We start from the raw sequence: 20,989 nt of genomic DNA, 5'->3' as shown, positions 1-20,989 counted from the left end.
TCTGTCTTACTTGTACAGTCCTTCTTCCTCCTACTGTCCTTCTGCTTCTTCTTGTTCTTGGCTGTCATCTGTATCTTGCTCCTTCTTTTTCTTTTTTCCCTTTCCTCCATTCTGTTCATTTTGAATTTGGTCTGAGGATTCTTCCTCTTTTTGAGAGGAAGTGCTCTCTTTATCTGAAAATTCCCTGTTTTGTTCTCCCAGACTTTCTCCATATTTTGATAAAAATTGTTGAACTTTCATCATTGAATTTATATTAAATCTTTTCTCTTCATAAACAAACAGGAGACCTTCTGGAATTTGCCAATGATACTTCACATTATTTCTTCTTAATATTGCAGCAAAATTTCTATAGGCTGCTCTCTTTTGGCGAACTTTCCAGGGTATTTCTCTCAAAATTCTCACTTGCTCTCCCTCGACTATTCTTTGTTTTTCTTCCAATCGTTTTAATATATTATCTCTTGCAGCACTTTTCGTAAATTTCATCACTATTTCTCTTTGCTTTTTATTTAGTCTTGCATACCTAGAATTGACCCTGTATACAATATCTATCATCTCTTTAACCTGATCCTCCTCCAATTCCAGCTCGATTGACAACCATTCTTCCATTCTACCTCTAATATCTTGTGGGGATTTTTCTTTAAAATTTTGTATTCTAATAATAAATGCTGCTTTCTCCATCTCATGTCTCATTACAGAAATCTCTAATTCTTCATTCTGCTTTTGCATTTGATCCATTCTCTTTTTCATCTCTTCCATACTATTATTGATTTTCTTTGTTTCTCTTTAAATTTTTGACTTCCTGCTTATTTTTTGTAATCTGGTCCTGTATATTTATTACAGAAGTATTTATCTGCTTCATTTGGTCAGAGAGATTGCACATCTGTTCTTTCATCTCATTTCTAAAATCTTTCATCAGGTCAAATAGTGAAGTCTGACTTTCTCTCCTTTGTTGCATAGCTGCATATGTAGCAATTTGTGGTCCAACCAATGGTGATGTCTTCAACGTAGTCTTATTAACTTCTTTTTTTGATGTCATTTTTTCCTTTTTGCTACTTTTGTCTTTTGATCTGTCTAGTCCCTTAAAATAACACTCAATATCTCAAATATCTCAAAACAAAACAATAAAAACACCATCATAATCACAGTTCAATAACTTCACAAAATTACCAACACAAAATTAAAAAAAGAAAAGGAAAAAAGTCATTAGTCTAACATTAAAAAGTCCCCCCCAAGTCTTTTTTCTTCCTTCACCTTCTTATAAGGCAAATATCCAAATTTATCCCCCCCCCCCAAAAAAAAAAAAAAAATACTTTACTTCACCTTCTTGCTAGGCTAATCCTCAAACTTACTTCGCCTTCTTGTAAGGCTAAACTCCACGTTATATACAAAAAGGGTACTTTACTTCACCTTCTTGCAAGGCTAATCCCCAAATTCGAAATAAAAAAGAAGAAGAAGAAGAAAAAATCCATAATCCACTTTAAGACAAATCAATATCAATATCTGTTCCAATATCAGCTCAAATCAATGAGTCTTTAAAGGCTCTGTCTCAAATCTCAGTCTTATTCTTGCTTCACCTTCTTTTAAGGCTAATCCAAATTTTATAGTCTCAAGACTTCTCCAACAAATGAAAAAGATCCAAGTCTTCAAAAGAGCTGGACTATCAAATCAAGTTACTGTCTCTTTAAATACTCAGTTCTAAATCCAGTTCAAGCCTCTTGCAACAACAGGCCTGAATCCAGTTCCAATTCCAATCAATAACACTATCAAGTCAAATTACTTCTCTTTAAATGCTCAGTTCTAAATCCAGTTCAAGCCTCCTGCAACACCAGGCCTGAATCCAATTACAAGCCTCTTGCAACAAAAATGAAAGTAAAATCCTTCAAGCTATTAAAAGTGTTGCTTATTCTTTTTGCACGTATACCATTACAATCGGGTGATTTACATAAACTTCCTTTATTTTTTCCTTTTTATCTCTCTTCTTTTCTTCCAATCACCCTTTTTAGAAAAAAGAATACTCCAGACAGGGTTTTTTAACCTTCAAGTAAGCTACTTCCCCCCTCTGGGTGGCTGCCAGCCAACGTGAACGGTCTTAAAGATATCTTTCCCTCCTTCGAGCTTCTCAATTAAAATTTAATGATCTGATTACTCACGGTTAAAACCTTTGTTTGCTTTCATGTTGAATCTAGTGGGCCGTGGCGGGGGAGTCTTCTCAGTTTTCCACAACTAACCAAGATGGCATCTGGGATGGAATGTGCTCCAACACAGAGCAAAATCAGTATATCTTTGAAACTACCGTTTCAAAAGATAATCCTGGTTCACGCTCTCAGCCTTCATCCCTTCTTCTTGGGAACAAAGTATTCCTCAATAATTAGGAACTTTGGAAAACACATCCACTTAGCAGATCACCCGAAGAGCCCTCCAAGTTCACTGCTACTGCACTGAGTAGTAGCTCCGCCTCCCCAACATGGCTGTGTTTTTGGATACAGTTTCAAAACTTTGATTCAACATTCAGAATCCCAATGTGAAAAGGTTAGAGTAGGAGTCAACTGAAGTATGAACGCTGCAACATTATGTACATTGATTAATAATAAATCATTTTTTCCTTAGATAAAAAAGAACTCTAACAACCCAATCATATAAACACTACACCATAGCATGCAGCCATATCAAGGGAGTGTGCACTGCATGCTGTGGTGGATGGCATGACCAGAAGGCCAATGAGAAGCATGTAAAAAACAACTGGATTCTGGTCATTGTGGACCTCCTCAGACACAACAACTGTATAGCTAGCACAGGTCTCCTGAGAGGAAGGGGTTGGGGCAGGTTGGAAAATGGGGGATAGAATCTGGCAGGCATATTCCCTGCCAAAATCAATGTCTTTCAGGTTGCCCCCTGCCATCCCTCATACTTCCCACAGCCCACACATGCCCTGGCTCTGTGGGCGCCTGATCTGGGCTGGTGAACTATCAGGGCATGTCTCATACTCACACAGCACCATTGCACATGACAGTAGTATGACTTTCATGCTGCCACATGAAGGCAGTGGGTTGCAAGATCCAATGCCATTGGTCCTCCATATATTTTTTTATCACTTTCTCCTAATCAGCTGTTCCTTGCTGTTCAGCTCAGGCCTCAGAATAATTATATAGCATTTGGGGGAAAAGATAAAGAACAGTAACCCAGCACTAGAGCCCAAGATGGAGAAGATCTCCACAGCCGCCACAGATTTGCCCTTGGTGCTCAGGTATGATGGAACAAAAGACAGCCACACGCTGCAAAAGACCAACATGCTGAAAGTGATGAACTTGGCTTCATTGAAACTGTCTGGCAGCTTCCTGGCTAGGAAAGCCACAGTGAAGCTGACAATGGCCAGAAATCCCAGGTAGCCCAGGACACAATAAAACATGGTGTGTGACCCTTCGTTGCATTCCACTATGATTTCTTCAGTCAGAGAATGCACATCAGAATCAGGGAATGGAGGAGCAGTGCAGAGCCACACTGCACAAATGTTTGCTTGAATGAGGGAGCAGGAAAAAATAATGGAGTTGGCCAGCCTTTTCCCCACACATTTCCACATCCTGGATCCTGGCTTGGTGGCCATGAAAGCCAGAACCACAGTGATGGTTTTGGCCAAGATGCAAGAAACAGCCACTGAGAAGATGATTGCAAAAGATGTTTGGCGTAAATAACATGTCACTGTCTGAGGCCGACCAATGAATAATAAGGAGCAGAGGAAACAAAGCAATAGGGAAAAGAGGAGAGAGTAGGTGAGGTCCCGATTGTTGGCTTTGACGATGGGAGTGTTCTGATTTTTAATGAAAATTCCCAGCACCAAAGCTGTGAGCAGAGATAAAGAGAGAACTAAGGATGACAAAATCATTCCCAAAGTTTCTGAGTAGGAAAGAAAGTTGATCCTCCTGGGAAGGCACTGGTCTTTGTTCTTGTTTGGAAAGTGATCTTCTGAGCATGTGAAACAATCATCCATGTCTGAAAAATAAAACAGATGATTAAAAAAAAGACCTAAAACAATTGAATTCTTCAACACTGAAACAGTGCTGCAAGCATTCATTAACCCATTTGTGGGTGGAAAAAGGAGGCGGTGACACAGTTGCTATGATCTCACACCATTACCAGGAAGGAAAGGGTTTTTTTTTTAACTTACCTGGGTGTTGCTAAGGCTTTCCTGAGGGTCTGGGGAACACGTGACCCACTCTCCAGGCCTTCCCACATGTGCAAACTACTGTAAATGCTGTATAAGCTACTTCTGCTTATATAAGATTCCCCCAATAACTTTATCCTTAATATTTCTTCATGGATTATCTTGTATTCAGTGGTGTTTCCTGGGGAAACTACTAACTATGTTGTTCGGAAACTACTTTTCTCTGGCATATACTTCTAATAATTCACAGATTGGCCATTCTTTGTCACTGACGTACTTGTGAAAGTGAAGGATTCCTACAGAGTACATCTTGAGTGAGTACATTTTTCCATTGTATTTCCCATCTCTCTTTGACCCAACTCTCTGTCAAGAGCAAGTGGATACTGACAGTTGCATCCATTTGACCCCACTGCACTGTGTTGAGAACTCCCTGGAGAGAATGAAACATATCCAGGTTGATGCAATAGTCTCCTGTTGCCATTGGCACATTGCATCAAATCTGCCCGCATAAGAGGACAACAGCTCAATCCTAAATTGCCTGGTGCCCACAACTCAAAAGGTGCCAAAGTGGTGGCCACCATATCCACTGTGCATCAGGCTGGCACCCGGAGTCTCCTTGGGTAAGGAAACATTTTCCTTTTTTCCCTGGATAACACAGTCATGGCACCAATGGATCTTCTTGAATCTACACCCGCTTTGGTGCCAGACTGCCCATATTGGGCTGTCCAGGCTGGGAGAGAGGTTAGGATTCAGTGCAGGTCCTGCTGTCATCTCTACCTCCTGGGACTGCTCCTCCCCTCCTCCACCCTCCATACACCCTTCTCCACCCACTCCTTGTTTCCCCCCACCCTAAAAATACTACAGCTGACTGGTGCTGCAGAAGCGTCATCTATTCACACAGCACTGAGGCTCAGCTGAGGCTGACTGACACTGGCCTCCTCTTGAGTGCCACAAACGTGCTTTCCCCCTTTGATAATGCCTCAGGAGGACTTGTGTCTCCTACCTTTCTGGTTTGAAATCTTCCCATCTGCACATGGAACACAATCGTAGCAACAAAACTGCTGTCCCTCCTTTGTTTTTTTGCGGAAGCCTGGATGGCAGTTGTCATTACACACAGCAAGAGGCATCACCTATTCAGAAGAGAGGAGAAATTATGCCCCCTGTACTTAACAACAGACAGCAAATACAAAATTTTATCTTGACATGCCTGCATGCCAATGTTCCTGTCAAACTTCTGTGCATGTTCAGAAAGATGGGTTATTGCCAGGATGATAGAATTTGAGGCATGGCACTTAACTGAAAATCAATATTAAGTCAAAAGCATCTGGCAGCATGCCGGATGCCAGAGTGTGGAGTACAATGAAGCAAAATGGGAAAGGAGTGGCAGAAAAGGAGGATAGGAAGACTAGGCATTTTATGTCCCAGATTAAAATCTGTTTGGGAGAAAAATTACGCTCGTTGTGTGCAGTGGCCCACTTCAAAAAGTGCTTCTTTTGACATGAGACCAGTATTTATTGCATTCTGTGATCATTTTAAAGAGTCATTCGGCATTTTAGCAATATCACTAAAACAAATTATCCTAGGTGGATCGGATCTTTTATCATAGGTCATTATCGAAGCACATTTCTATTGAGCATGGCAAATTATACTCCTAGATGAATCCACCTGGTTAAACATGTTGTGCCATTTGATGGCCTTGTCATTAATGCTGAACTCCTTGCTTCCGGGAGCCCAGGGATCCATCCACCCTAGTTTCACTTTTGTGAAGCTTTGGTTGGGGGAAGTAATCCAGTTGATGATATTGAACCCAGCAGCCAATTCACCCTTTTCATTAAAGTAGACTGTGTCCCCAGCAGTATTGTTAAATATGATGCTTCTCAGGTAAGAGTGAAGCTAGATTGGAAGAAGCAAACATACTCGTAGAAAAGCAATAGTAATTTCAGCATCAATTGATGTTTGATTCTACGAGGGTCACCCAGAAAGTAATGCACCACATTTTTTTTCTCAGCCTACAGTAATGGTACGAATGCGAAACTTTAGATATACATTATTTGAATTTTCAGGAGTGCGCACGCAAATTTTTGGTTTCTTCAGACAGATAGCGTAGCTGCAGCAGTGTTTCGAAATGGCGTCTGTAAGTGATGTACGTTACAAGCAGCGTGTCGTCATTGAATTTCTCACTGCGGAGAAAGAAACTGTTGGGAACATTCACAAACGTTTGTGTACAGTTTATGGAGAATCTGCAGTCGACAGAAGTACGATTAGTCGCTGGGCACAGAGGGTGAGGCCATTAGAAGGCGGTTCGGCAGATCTCCAAGATTTGCAGTGTTCGGGGCGGCCATCCACGGCTGTCACACCTGACAAGACGCAGCTTGCTGATGTGCTCATTTGCGAGGACTGACACATAACGACTAGGCAGTTGGCGCTGAAGCTGTCAATCAGCAAAGGAAGTGTGGATGCAATCATCCGTGCTCTTGATTACTCAAAAGTGTGTGCACGATGGGTTCCGCGCTGTCTTACGGTGGACCACAAATCTCTCAGAAAAAACATTTCTTCTGAGTTGCTGAAACGTTTTGAAGATGAGGGGGAAGCGTTCTTGTCCAGAATTATGACAGGTGATGAAACCTGGGTTCACCATTTTGAGCCTGAAACAAAATGACAGTCGATGGAATGGCGTCATCCTCAATCTCCACAGAAGAAAAAATTCAAAGCAACTGCTTCCGCCGGTAAGGTCATGATCACTGTGTTTTGGGACTGTGAGGGCGTCATACTCATTGATGTGATGCCAAGAGACAGCACCATTAATTCTGAAGCTTATGTGAAGACATTAACCAAACTCAAGAAGCGCTTCCAGCGACTTCGGCGCCATAACAACCCAGGTGAATGTTTGATTCAACATGATAACGCTCGGCCTCACACAAGTTTGAGGACTTCGGAACACATCACTAGACAGGGTTGGACTGTGTTACCCCATCCACCCTACAGCCCTGACCTAGCTCCCTCAGACTTCCACTTGTTTGGGCCATTAAATGATGCCATTCGTGGAAGACATTTTGAGGATGACGAAGAGGTGATTCGCACAGTGCAGAAATGGCTTCGTGACCAGAAAAAGGAGTGGTACCAACATGCCCTTGTGTCTCACGGGAGGAAGGCCATAGAACTGGATGGAGATTACGTGGAAAAATAGGGAGTGTAGAAGAAACATCATTCTTTCTTGAGTGTAAGTTTCATTGTGTTCAATAAATAATTGTTGAAGAAAAAAAATGAGGTGCATTACTTTCTGGGCGACCCTCGTATTATTTATATGTTGTTTAGTTTTGTCTCTCATGAGAAAAAAAGGAAAGAATAAAGGAGAGAAAGAGAAAACATTTTCAAGAGAAAAAATCACACTAAAAACATGGTATACAAGAGGTCATACAATAGGTGCTTGACAAAAAAAAAATACTCTTCGAGAACTGCTCCTTTCCTTTCTCAACCCCATGGGCCTTTTTGTGAAGAAAAGACTAGACAGGCATTCCCTGATGTCCACAGTGGACATTTTGCCACCCCCCCCCCCCGTGGTTCCCTGAAACTGGGAATACTGGGGACTCACCCACACTCTGGAGGTGAGCTATGCTCCCCGTGCCTCCAGAAGGTCTTCTGTGCCTTGAAGAGGCCATGAGCATCTGGTCGTGGCTTCTGCAGGTCTAAGAATGACTGCTTCAATTAGAAAAAAGTTTTTCAGCAAAACTGGAAGTGATTTTTTTACTCCTTTGAAAGGAATTATGAGGGTTGGCGAAGCCACTGAGGGCTTCCAGAGAGCGCATAGAAGGAGTGCGGAGAGTCCAGATACATGAAACTGTGAATATAGGATATGCGCATACAGGGCAATCCCTGTACTATTCCCTGTGGGGCGATGAAGCTGCACAGTTATGGTTTCTGCTGTGCGCTGTGAGATATTTTTAGCTGCTGAAAGTCTCCTCAGGGAAAGGGGACACTTTCCCCCTTGCCCCAGATAAACCTGGGGAGCTGCTATGGGGTAACTCAAACCTGTGCCTGCTCAACTCCTGGTGCAAGTTCACATTGCTCCGTGAAGGTGGATCAGGCCCAGCAAGGGTCTTGGGATTTGACAAGTTCTTCCATTGCTGAACTAACTCATTCCAGGGCCTGATCCATCCAACCCCCACCCCATCCTCTCACTGTTCCACCATCCCCTGCCCCATTCCACCCTCTGCGCTGGGGTTACCTGCTCCTGCGGGCCTTCCAATGTTCAACAGCATATGTGGGAAGGTAGGAACCTTCCCTCCAGGAACCTGCTGGATTTCTGGAGACTTTCCTCCAGCACTCCAGCACCTTGTACCTCTGCAAAACTCTTCACAGCTCCTTTTCAGCAGCCTGCACCGGGGGAACTCACATTCCTCACATAGTTAGAATTGGGCCATGAATCTGTTGGTATAATCCCCTTATAAATACTAACAACCAGCAGAATAGCCATGAAAATGACATTGTTCAGGATGTAAATAGTACCTGCCAAGGTTGCAGATTCAAATGATCCCCTCTTCCTCTCTCAGTCCTGCCACTGAGTTTTGGATCCAATGTGCACATCTTATGGACAGCATGTCCTATGGCATAAATGGCATTGTAGATGCTGTAGCTTTGGCCCATTATGCTTGCCTCAAAAAGAGTGGTGGGAAGGTTCTCCAGTTTTTCTTGTCCGGTGCATGGATCAGTGGTTTCTTCACTCTCATCAGAATCAGAAAATAAACAGTTGAATGCCTGTTCCCAGAAGACCTTGAGAAAGCCATCTCCTTTTGGAGACTGAGGGTGTAAACTCTGGAGGAACTGTGCAAAACCCAGAACCTCATTGGAGTGAACAGCAAAAGACAAGGCACCATCAAAGGTTTGTATGTCATTATCCCTGTAAAACGTATCTGCTGCAAGATACCACTGAGCAGTCATGATCCACACTTTGCCACTCAAAACCTTTGTAACATCTTCAAGTAAGGAATGCAGATATATAAACACAATCAGAAATAATGTGGTCTGATGACTTGCATTTACAATATGTACTTTGACATTGGAGCTCATGATTGAAATAGCCCGTGAACGGAGGGATTCAACTGAACTCAATGTGTCTATAGCTTGGGATACAGTGGATGTTTTTGCACTGAAGGCTGAACAGATGCCATTCTGGGCAAGCATGGAAGTCAATGTCTGCAGAAATGTTTCCCCATTCTCATCATCTGCTGTTATGAGGCCAACCCAGACCCATTGGAAATGGAGAAGTAAATGCACAATTCCCTTGTATTGATGTTCTTCATTAGGAACCATTCGGTAGAAGGAAGGGAACTGAGTTTTAACATCCCTCACTGGAGCTACAACACAATATGCAATCTAAACAAGCAAAAAATAGTAGAAATGGATCACATGAATGCTGAATGAGCATGTTCCCTTACAAATATCGACAGTTGTGAAATTCATGAGGTTAAAGAACAAAAGAATCTGAAAAAAATGTTCACAATGTTTTGATATTCAGAAAACTACTTTGTAGCATTACACTATCAATTCATAAAAATTTTTACACTTTATTGCTCCCACTAGATATTTTATTCAATCAAATCACAGAGTGATTCTGCTTCACATGAATAAAGTGGAAGGAAATAGAAATTCTTATTCCAAACTATCTTTCAATTTAGTATTCTTTGCACATGTCTCTTTTCTGCTTAAAGTCCTATCCAGGTTAATTGATTTTTTTTTTTTTAAAAAAAAAAGCAGGCATGAAGATTTTTCTGAAAGGATAAGCATTAGTTCAAGTGGGGAAGCTTCATACTCCAGACTGTCATTCTACCTGTGGGTACTTGTAGATTGCTAATACAGTAGCCATGTGACGGGAGATCTCAGAATCAAGTCCTCCAACGACAGCTACCATATTCTTCTGCTGGTCACATTTGAAGTTGGGGACGGTGTGTTTCTGGGTGGAAAGAAGATTCAGGGTGTTCTGGTAAGTCATTCTTTCATCGAGGTAACTGTTATAAATTTGGAAACCCAGGCTGACATTGGGCAAGATCTCAGGGTTGTCATTGATCTCCTTGATAGCATATACCAAGGACAGGACATGCTGGTAGCTTTTTGGCTTTCCACTAAAAGAAGAATCAAACAATGAGTAAGAAAAAGATTGAATTCTACTTGGAGGAGTTGCTTGAGAGCACGACATTGTGTTCAGAAGATGTACCTATTTTCACACTTTAGAAAACGGCAAAGGCAGAATGATGTAAACGATTTGTGGCTCTGCCATGTTTTCTCTCAGTTTTCTTTAGACAGTTCTACAAAATAAGGCACAAAGAATTTGAGTGTTCAGGAGTTCAGAAAATTCATGCACACAAGTCAGTCTAAACTATTGGCCCAATACTATTCCTCTTTAACACCAGCGTACTGTGAGGTTCACCAGCACAATGAGGGTATTGCTGGCATGGCAGGCACACCATCCATCTGTGCCATGCTGCTGTTGGTGCAGCAGTTAAAAGCCGTGCAGCAGTGGAGAACAGGATATGCCATCAGAGGGCCGGGATGGGATGGGAAGCAGGGTAGATTGTGTTGGGAATTGGGACAGATTGGGAGAGATGAAGCAAGTTTGTAGCCAGTGGCCGCCATATCCCGAATCCCCATCCTAGCGCTGGCATAGAGTTAAGGAGCTTTGAGTGTAAGTAGCTGTGATTAACTTTGATAAGGGCCCAGTCCTATCCAACTTTCCAGCACTGATGCAGCTATGCCAAGAGGGCTGTGCTTCATTCGGTGGGCAGTCATGGGGGCCTCCTCAAGGCAAGGGAACATTTGCATCACCAGTTTGTGTTCCTTTTCTGGCCTAGTGAATGTCACGTAGGAAAGAAAACAGTTTCCTTACATAAATTCATTCGCAGTCATCATGTTTGGGTTTTGGGTGAAAGAGAGGTCATCAAATATGCAGCCAAACAGAGTCACAATCGCTCCAATGGATAAGTCTCCTGCCTTATAATACTCATGGGGCAACTGGAAGGGATCAATCCTGGCACACAGAGTGCTCTTGCCTTTGGTTTGAGGCAGCCACAGAATGAGCAACAGGAGTGGAAACATCCCTGCAATCCTGAAGCTAATCTGGATTTGGATTATGCAAACTGTCTCTCATCCAGCATCAGTCATTCCTTCAGTCTCTGTGGATTACCTGCATGAAGGGGAAAGGACTGTTCAGACGGGTGCAGTACCGCCTGCCTGGAGTCCCTCAACTCATATCTGAGCATCGCAGGGATCCCTTATATCATTTGTCAGGTTCTGCTATTCATCCTGACTGTTGCCTCAAGCATTCCAAGTGGGATTTGGCAAAGTGAAGGATGAATTTGAGGAACTGGAGTTAATTACATGGTTCTAAATCATGTCCCTGGAGTATTGTGATGCTCGAGGCAGCGCTTGAAACAGAATGGAGATGAAAACATGTTTTTCGATCTCACCAGGATTTGCTGGGGAAAAGACATTTACCCAGCACCCCCCCCCCCAATAAAGACACAGGCAAGGGCATATGGTACAAAGGGCCACTTTATTAACTATTTAAATATACTTCATATTGCAACAGGGCCTAACAAATAAGTCATGCAGGTTCTACATGGGGGAAACGGAGCTGCCCGTCTACTTCCCGCTATAGTGATTTGGGCGACCACACCAGACTCTGGGCAGTGTCAGTACAAGCCTGCCGCCCCCTTCATTGTCACCCCGAAGGGGCAGGGTGGCAGGCTAGCTCAGGCCACCCAAGCGAACCCGCGGTGCGCCTTTACCACCAGGCCAAGGTTCATCCAGCCTGCGTCACCCAGCCGGGAATGCCAGCATGACCAAGCGTGGAGTCCACCCGGCCCTTGCCACCCTGCGGTGTACACCGATATGACCTTACCTACCCAAAACCCGCACAACATCTGCCACCCGGGGGGTCAGCCTAGCGCTTGGCCCCACCGCCACACACGGAAACAAATTTCCGCAGGCCCTGTTGCAATTCAAGAAGAAAAACATAATTGCCCAACACCGAAAGGTGTACTCCATCGCTTCTGAACAATTGGGGCGCATCATAGCTGATGCGTGGGTGATAAATGACACTGACTCCATAAAGGGGTACCGCCCGCCTCACATACGAATTTACCTTCTTCCTATCCAGTTCAATCTTTTTAACATCAGAGACATAACACCAACCACTGTGAGGCAAGAGGTCAGACCATAAGATGACCATCCTGTAAAATGCTGATTAATGTGGAGAATATCGCTGTAGGCCGGAAGCCTCAAGGACAGAGTCGTCCTCTGGCCCAGGTCGTTCTCTCCCAAATGTATAACAACGATGTGAGGCTGGGCATGGGCATGCACAAACTCATATAAAGCAGGAAGAAGCTGATCCCACAGCATTCCCCGCCGTGCAACCCAATGCACAGTAGCCAAGGAACCAAGCTGCAACTGCATGCCAAAGCTACTGGATGCCGCCCTCTTCCTTGCCCAGAAAACGATGGAGTGGCTGAAGATAATGACCCGAACTGCTCCCGCCCTGGAACCTGTGGACAGGAAAACAGGAATCACAATTCCAGAAACATGCATCACTTAACCATATAGCACCTGGCAAAGCCAGTGCAAGTGAGCACCCAACCGCTGTCACGGGACGAGCCTGGAAAAATAGCATGCAAAACAGGAACATGTGGCAGTGCCACTATAAACTTCTGGCAATGCCAGTATAAAGAGCGCCCAACCGCTGTCACGGGACAAGCCCAGAAATATAGCATGCAATACAGGAACTTGTGGCAGTGCCACTATAAACACCTGGCAATGCCAGTATAAAGAGCGCCCAACCGCTGTCACGGGACAAGCCCGGAAATATAGCATGCAATACAGGAACTTGTGGCAGTGCCACTATAAACACCTGGCAATGCCAGTATAAAGAGCGCCCAACCGCTGTCACAGGCCGCGCCTGGAAATTTCTGTGGTATCTGCATCACCCCTCGCCCCTACCACCAGGGCGAGGTGGAAATAGCTGAACGAATCCCGCTCAACGCTTGTAAGGCTCTCTGACGTAATATTTAAATGAACAGGAGCGCCAACAGCCAATCCTCTGAATGTCCCGGGCTGGGAGGCCGATATCAGCTGCAGCTGATGCAGCCCCAATCTTCAAAGAGTGCAGGCCGTAATCGTCCGCCAGAAACACAAGGTCCGCCACTGCCCTGCGAAAAAGAACTCTAAACTGGAAAAACATAACAGGTGAGGCATCAACATGGCAGAACAAGGCACCCCAAACCGCAGGACGTGCAGCCAAACAAGACCGAAGTGTCCTTACTGGGCACAATGCTAGACTCTGTGCCAGGCCCAGTCGCACTTTAAAACCCACCCCCCACTGGTCGGTTTCTGAATGACGGAGGGTGATAATGACCACATCAGCTTTAATAACTACATCCTGCAGCCGTAAGGCCCTTCCAGACTTGTTGCCTGCTAAGGCGTATAAAACCTCACTGGGGTGGGCGGAAAGCACCAAAAAACATAATAATGCTGACGGTTCTAAACAGTAAGGACTCATAAGGAGTCAAACACAGCACCGTAAAACAATTAATTAACTTGACTAAAATCCTGGGAGTAATGGGCTTACGCCGGTCGGGCTTAGGGGGACAGATTTGCTTAAAACCCTCGACAAACTTGCGTACCCTAAATCTGTAGTAGCATCAGCAAAACCTGAGGCCTTGGCACAGAATGACAATGCTGCCAAGTACACTGATAAAGACTCAAAAGATACATTAATGCCCTGCAGGTCTAAAGGAACTGCATCAAGTGTTCTGGCTGAATAGGCCAGACCTGGGATACGGCCAGGGCTGCCCGAAAGGCCTCAACTTCCCTTGCCGCACTTGATAGTTGTGATGGGTAGAAGGCGCGAGCGCAGACAAAATTTACAAGCTGCGCTCTGCACAGCCAAGGGTCCAAAACCAAAGGGGGCATCAGGTCAGTTTCCCGCCACGCCTCTGGTGCCAGCTGACGAAAACGCTCTACCTGAAAACGAGATAGGGCGTCCGCTATGCTGTTGTCAAGACCCCAGATGAGCCTAACGAAAAACAAGGTGTTAATCATAAGGCAATGCAAAACAAACACCCTCCCCAGTCCCATTACGCATGGGGACCGGGACGCCTGCTGGCTGACGACAAAACCACAGCTTGGTTGTCGCACCAGAAACGCACAGTGGAGTTGGCAAATTCCTCTGCCCATAATTGAACTGCCACCACAAGGGGGACCAGCCCTAAAAATCATGTCTATGGTAACCCCTTCTGAAACCAATGTATCCGGCCAAGGGGCGGAACACCATCGCCCTCTAAATAACTCCAAATCCAAAACCACCCACAGCATCAGAGTGAACCTGCAGCTCTGCCCGAAGTAAACACTCCTGCTGCCAAAAGGATACACTATTCTAAAACTCAAAAACTGTAACCAGATTACCAAATCTGCCTTCATGTCCGGGGTGATCTGCAGGCGATGGTGAGGCTTCTAATACCCGCCATGCAGGTATGCAGCCTCCTCAAAAAAGGCCCAGCAGGGGGAAACTACCCTGCAGGCAAAAATCAAATGCCCCACGAAAACCTACAAATGTCTCAAGGACAATTTCCAAGCCTGGAGGCCAGCACGAATTAGCTGCTGCAGCCTAACCAACCTATCGCCAGGCGGCCTACTGCACTGCTGTATAGTGTCTAATTCAATATCCAAAAACATAATGGTAGTTGCAGGGTCCTCAAAATAATAGACCATTGAGGCGGGTCGTGCTCTGCTCACCACTAACCACTCCAAAAAGGAGCCAAATTTTCCGAGAGGGCACAGGAAATCGCGCACCCATTGGTAGCACTTTATCTAGATATAAGGAACCATTAAACTAAAAACTAAACAAACAAAAATCATCGGGGTGGACGGGCAAGAATCTGAATGCAGACACAATATCCGACTTGGCCATGAGTGCGCCATGGCCGCAGTCACATACCATCCCAATAGCTTGGTCCAAAGAATATATCGTAATGAACTAAGGTGTGCAGGGATCCTATCACTAACTGAGCCCCAGTAAGGATAGGACAGATGGTGAATGAGACAGAAGGTCCCAGGGAGCTTCTTGGAAACTACACCTAAAGGGAGCAACTGAACATTGGGAAACGGAGCCTTAAAGGGGGGGGCACCAGACGGCCAGCTTCCCATTCCCTATCTATCTTAGCTTAAACTATCCCCTCCATACCCTTGGTCGACGGGAGATTCCTGGCCCAGGTAGACCCGGAGGGAGGGGCCACAGGAATCTGAGATCCCTCGTCAAAATGTTCAACTAACGATTGAGCATCCTAAAACTTCGGACACCCCTTCAAACATTCAGCAGACACCACTACTCTAATCAGGGTGGGCCACCTTTTCAGCTTGAGGGGGCTGACCGCCCCCCACTTTGGCCTGCCCAGCTTGGAGCCTGGGACCCCCTTAAATCCTGCAAACTCGGGGCACACGGACACTGAGTGCTGGTCGTTGCACTGCCTGCAGACATGTGCAAGAGTGCAACCTGCCTTGCTGCACTGCCCCGTGGAGTTAAACTCATAGCAGGAGCGGGGGGGGGGGGGTGAGCGCACTCCTAACATCCCTGCCACTGGCCCGGCTGTGCCCAGAGCAAATGCCCACTAATGGATCAATCGCCCAAATTGGATCGGGCCGGCCAGATAATTTGAAACCACAATTCCTGCTGTGAAACCTGCCAGTCGAGGGGATAATATCCAGGTACTTAAAGTGCAGCTGCCCGTGCTGCCTGCATTTGAATAACTAGTGCAGCATAAATAATATATCAGTTCAACCAATTATTCCAATTTTTATCAATTTTTCTGCCTTCACCCCATTTGGGGGACAGGCACTGGGTCACCCACCTTCAAGGCTGGCTCAGGTTGCTCACGCAATAAACTAAACACATCAACAAACTCGCCCCGCTAAATTTTCCTTTAACTGCCAAGGCGAGTTGACCACCCAAAGGCAGGGCCACATCCCCCTAGGCCACTCGTGGATGCTCACCTGACCCTTCCGTGGCTCCCTGAGAGAAAACCCCATATAGGACATCGGCATAAGGAGTGAGGCTGTAAGGGACACCAGAGACAGGGAAAAGCCCCGTCGGAGGCATGGGCCTTGTCTGGGAAGATGCCCCTTACGACTGCTGCTGCTCATCAAGGTCCGATGCCTGTACCTGAACAACTGGAGGTTCCGGAGCCTGTTGCTCAATGAGCTTCTCCAAAGCGATTAATCTCTTCCATGCTCAGAAAATGATGGAGTGTCCACAGATAAGAACCTGAACTGTCCCTGCCCAGGAACCTGGGAAGATGCCACCTGTGGCTGCTGCTGCTCATCAGGGTCCCACAGTGCTTGCACAACCGGCGGTCTGGCTGGAGCCTGTCGCTCCTTAGGCTCCTCCAATGGTTACTCTGGAAGAGAGGATTTGCGTTAGGTTCGCCCTACGTCCCTTCTTGGTAGACCTCCCTGGGGAGGGAAGCATCTGATGCGTTGACCATCACCCAAACCAGCATTGCACATTGCACTCTCCTTCTCAAAAGCTTCTACCTGTGCAACCGGAGCCCACAGCTCAGCTGTATCATCCTCCTCCTCTGAGGAAGAAATCAGTGTGAGCTGGGGGGGGCCTTCCCCCCTGATTTCTTATTCCTCTTTGGGCATACAGACGTCTCAACAAAAAACCTGGGGGTGGTGGTGGTAGCAACTACCAGCCACCTCTCACCCCTCCAATATATTTCTATTAGAGAAATATATATAGTATCTCTGAGAGCCCAATCCTATGCATGTCTACTCAAAAGTAAGTCCCATTATAGTCAATGGGGCTTACTCCCAGGAAAGTGTAGACAGGATTGAAGCCTTATTATTTATCATGACCTTCTTATTATTTAACAATCATTAATTAACAACAATTGTAATTTTTTTTATTTTTATTAATAGCCAAAAAAGGGGGGAGGGTCAAGCGGGGGGGGGTTTGCAATAAGTACTGCTCAACCTTGCTTCAACGAAGCACTGATCCCCAGCTGAACCACCCCAGGCTCCACTCAGGGCACAATCCCAACAAGGTCTACTCAGAAGTAAGCCCCGTTCTATTCAATGGGGCTTACTCCCAGGAAGCGTGGCTAGGACTGCTTCAGTTGGCTCAACTCCAAACAGCCCGCACAGCTTCAGCCAGCAGCAAACACCGCCTGCCATTCACTCTCCACTAATGTGGGAGGCAGGAAAACAAGCGTGGGGCAGGAGGGCAAGCGGAGCAGCGCACACATGGGCCCGCAGTCCAACCCAGCCAGCAGGGAGCTCAGGCAGTACATTCCAGCTGCCCCCAACCGAGGCGAAGCTGCAAGCAGCAGGCTCGCCCCTCCTGCTGGCGGGAGGATGGGTCTCACGCCCACACAGCCCCCACAAGCCTTACAGGCGGCCAGTGCCCTGCTGCCACCCTAACCAGCCAGCGGGAGGCTCAGGTTGGTCTCAGGCACGCCTGGCCCCTCGCCAGGTGCAGCCGGTCGCTGCAGCACTTATCAGCTTGCCCCAACCGGCGACAGCGGCGGCGGGGGAGAAGGCACGCGCAAGCAGCACCAGCCTGGCTCCACTGGTAGCTGAAGCCCAGCAGCCTGAAGGTGAGGACCTCAGGTCCCACTCTCACCACCCACAGAAGCGTACCAACCCCCAAACCCTGCCGCCACCCTAACCACCCAGCGGGAGGCTCAGGTCAGGCTCATGCACGGCCCCTCGTCAGCTGGTCACCCGAATTGGCAGGGTGGGGCAGGACACTGGAGGCGGCACCAGCCCGGCTCCACTGATAGCCATAGCTCAGCAGCTGCCGAGCCCGCGAGCAAGGCGCTCAGTCCCGCTCGCCACCCACAAAGCACGCCAACCCCCAACCCAACCACCGGCTCACAGCCAAGGGGAACGAAGAGTCACCCCTGCTTGAAAGCAAGGGGGGAACCCCCAAGCCGCACTAAGCAGCCTCTGCCGCACACAACCACCTGATACTGCTCACTGCCCTCCAAGTGGAACCCCTGAAGGGCAGGTGGGCAGGCAAGGCTCCCACAGCAGAGTCGGATGAGCTCAGAGGCCACCTCACATGGCCTTCCGTTGGGGAGCAGCGCGCAGAGGTCCTCCCTTGACCGCTGCCTCGTCCCGACTACGCGGGCTTCTCCGAGCAGCCTGCACGTGGCCCCAAACCAGTTAGCCCCCAGCCAATTGGCTGCAAGGCTGGCCCTTCCTGTGCCTCGTGTGGGGGCAGGGCAAACACCAGTGGCACGCTAATTCACGTGCCACTGGAATTTCTAGATCCCATATGGCCTAATCCAGACCAATGTGCTCTGGCATGTTTGCAAGCCCTTACTGCAGGCCCAGTGCCAGAGCTAGCCCAGTGCAAACCAGCACTGGGTCCCTCTGGTGCTGGGTCCGTGTTCCACCACCCAGCATTTGCCCGGTCCGCCTGATGGCAGAGTGGTGAGTGGGGACATGGGGGAAGGCGGGGAGGAGATGTTCTGGGGAGAGGAGAGGCGGGTGGAGGGCGGGCAGAGGGCGGGGAGGAGGCATGGGAGGGACAAGTGGGGGGGCAGGACCGGTGGAGCTCTGCTCCAACTGATTCTAGGCCCCATGTGGGACTGCGCAGTCCGATATGGGACTCACTGACGCCACTCCAGAGCTGCCATAGAATACAGTAGCCCCATTGTGGGGCTACTTCCCTTAGCCATGGGAAGGGAACAAAATTCCTGTTCTCCTGAGGAATCACCATGGGCTGCCTGGTAGTGCGTTCAATGCCACAGCCACCCTTTCAGTGCCACGGCAGCCCCACATGCCAGGCAGCTCAGGATTGGGCTGCGAGAGAGAAAGAAACAGGGGAAGCAGTGATGGGATGGAGAAAGGGGGAGAGTTCATGTGTGTGAAACGGAAATGGCCCTGCATGACTTACTTGTCCCCTTTCCTTGCATTGCAACCAGCGCTTCTCAAACGGATCCACTTGCTGGGTTGTGGCCTGATGCTGGTGGGTTGCAACTGCAGGAATCTCATGTCATTCACCCACCTGACACTAATCCTACATTGGGGTTCCTTTAATATTGATTATTTTAGGACATTCCTTCCTCTTAAGGGGGCATTCAGCAGTGATGCACACAACAGCTGACTCTGAGCGGAATTGAGTGAATTGACCTATTGTTACCTGCAGTCTGTTTTGTTAATTTATTCGTTTATGCACAAGACTATAACTAACAATTGAATGTCTTCATTGTAGGGAAAGGTCAGATGTGAAGCAGTCTTACACCAAAGACTGCTTCCAATCATTGGAAAGGATTGAGATTTCTTGGGAGGTGTTACCAACACATCTAGGATACGTGGGTTAAGGTGTGTCCATATACCGAGATGGGTTTTTAAGAGGTCTTTAACCTTTCCTGAGTCACACGGGGAGCCCAATCCTACCTCCCCGGGCAGGGATGTTGTGGTACCAATGCAGGGGAGTTTTGGCCTCAGGAATCCTCCTCAGGGTAAGGGAACATTTCCCTTTCCCTGGGGTAAGCCCCCTCGGCCACCATGGGACAACTTGGACCTGCAGCAGTGATATCTGTTGACCCATGAAGGTGGATCAGGCACAGGAAGGGGAATAGAATTCACCTGGTGCCAGTGTTGATGAACCTGTCCCCTTACCAGGCCCAATCTGTCCCCTTTCCCATCCCATCCCCTTTCTGCCCACCGCACACTCCCCCCACCCTTTCCCACCCCCTGCACTGACTGAACTGTGGAAGCTTAAGGCAGTGGCCAAGCCACATCTGAGTTGCTTTTGTTAATGCCACTAGAACACTTAGAACGCCTTTTAGGATTGGGCCATAAGATATCAACAGCACATTCAAGTTTCAGCTTAAAGCAGAAGACAGGTCTTTCACTCCCTCAACCTTATATTATGAAAATTTATCATAAAGCAGCAGAACAGAGAACAGGTGCCAAACTCCCTGTGAGTTTGGGAACTGCTGCAGCAGACTAACGATTATCTGGTGCCTTTGGGACCCAGGTGATGATCAGATACCTGGGCTATCAGAAGACCTGTGCCAGACTGAGGTGCCATTGCTCTAGCTCAGGTAACTGCAGCTCAGAGTAGTCGCCATGCCTCTGGCTGCTTGGATGTGAGCTCCACAGGCTTTGCCCCGTACCTGAAGGTCCATTAAGAGCACAATCTACTGTCTTAGAGTTTACAGTGAGGCCTCCTCTGCAGTCCTGGATACCAACGAGTGTCTACAGCACCTTCATGAGGATTTGCACCCGAAGCTGAACTAACAAGGCTACCCCCAGCCCCAAGCTAATCCAGCATGACTACTACACTTTTCCTGATGATAACTTCTACTTTACTGAAACATCAACCCATTACCTGAAATCTACATCATCATTGCCAATGACATAAGAGAAGAGGTGTAAGATTTTTAAGAATTTATTTACAAAATTCACAAAGTGGATTCAGTCTACCCAATGCAGAACATAAGTCTCCTGTTGGCACTTCTGCCCATTTCAAATATCCACCTGGAGTCCTTACTGCTGGCAATTAAGCAAAAAGTCTCCCATAGGTAACACATCAGGGTTTACTCTTCTGAGTTTCACTATTATGGACTGAACTTTCTCTGCTTGATATCTGCTACTTCAGAAAAATGCCACCCTTCTAAAGATTGTCTATCACCCAACAGTATACAAAGGACTGCTTTCTACTTCACTTTTAACAAATACATCCATAGCAGGAATTGAAGCAAAAATAATAATATTATGGATCCATCAGATAATTAGCAAAAGGTAGGAATCAAATGAGGAAAACAGGTT

At 46.9% G+C, this 20,989-nt stretch overlaps 1 protein-coding gene across 1 annotated transcript; it reads right to left on the bottom strand.

Moving 5' to 3' along the window:
* Positions 1–3,088: 3,088 nt before the first annotated feature.
* LOC136653258 (vomeronasal type-2 receptor 26-like) lies at positions 3,089–16,240 on the bottom strand. Its single transcript, XM_066630166.1, has 6 exons — positions 16,196–16,240; positions 13,979–14,170; positions 13,234–13,376; positions 9,987–10,278; positions 5,163–5,289; positions 3,089–3,987 (listed from the first exon to the last, which is right to left on the bottom strand). Exons 1-6 carry the CDS (start codon positions 16,238–16,240, stop codon positions 3,089–3,091), a joined length of 1,698 nt encoding a protein of 565 aa, XP_066486263.1.
* Positions 16,241–20,989: the final 4,749 nt, after the last annotated feature.

Source organism: Tiliqua scincoides, chromosome 5, assembly GCF_035046505.1.
Source record: "Tiliqua scincoides isolate rTilSci1 chromosome 5, rTilSci1.hap2, whole genome shotgun sequence".
In the NCBI taxonomy this organism is placed as follows: Eukaryota; Metazoa; Chordata; class Lepidosauria; order Squamata; family Scincidae; genus Tiliqua; species Tiliqua scincoides.
Note: the sequence above shows the minus strand (reverse complement) of the source record. Positions and strands in the feature narration are given on the sequence as shown.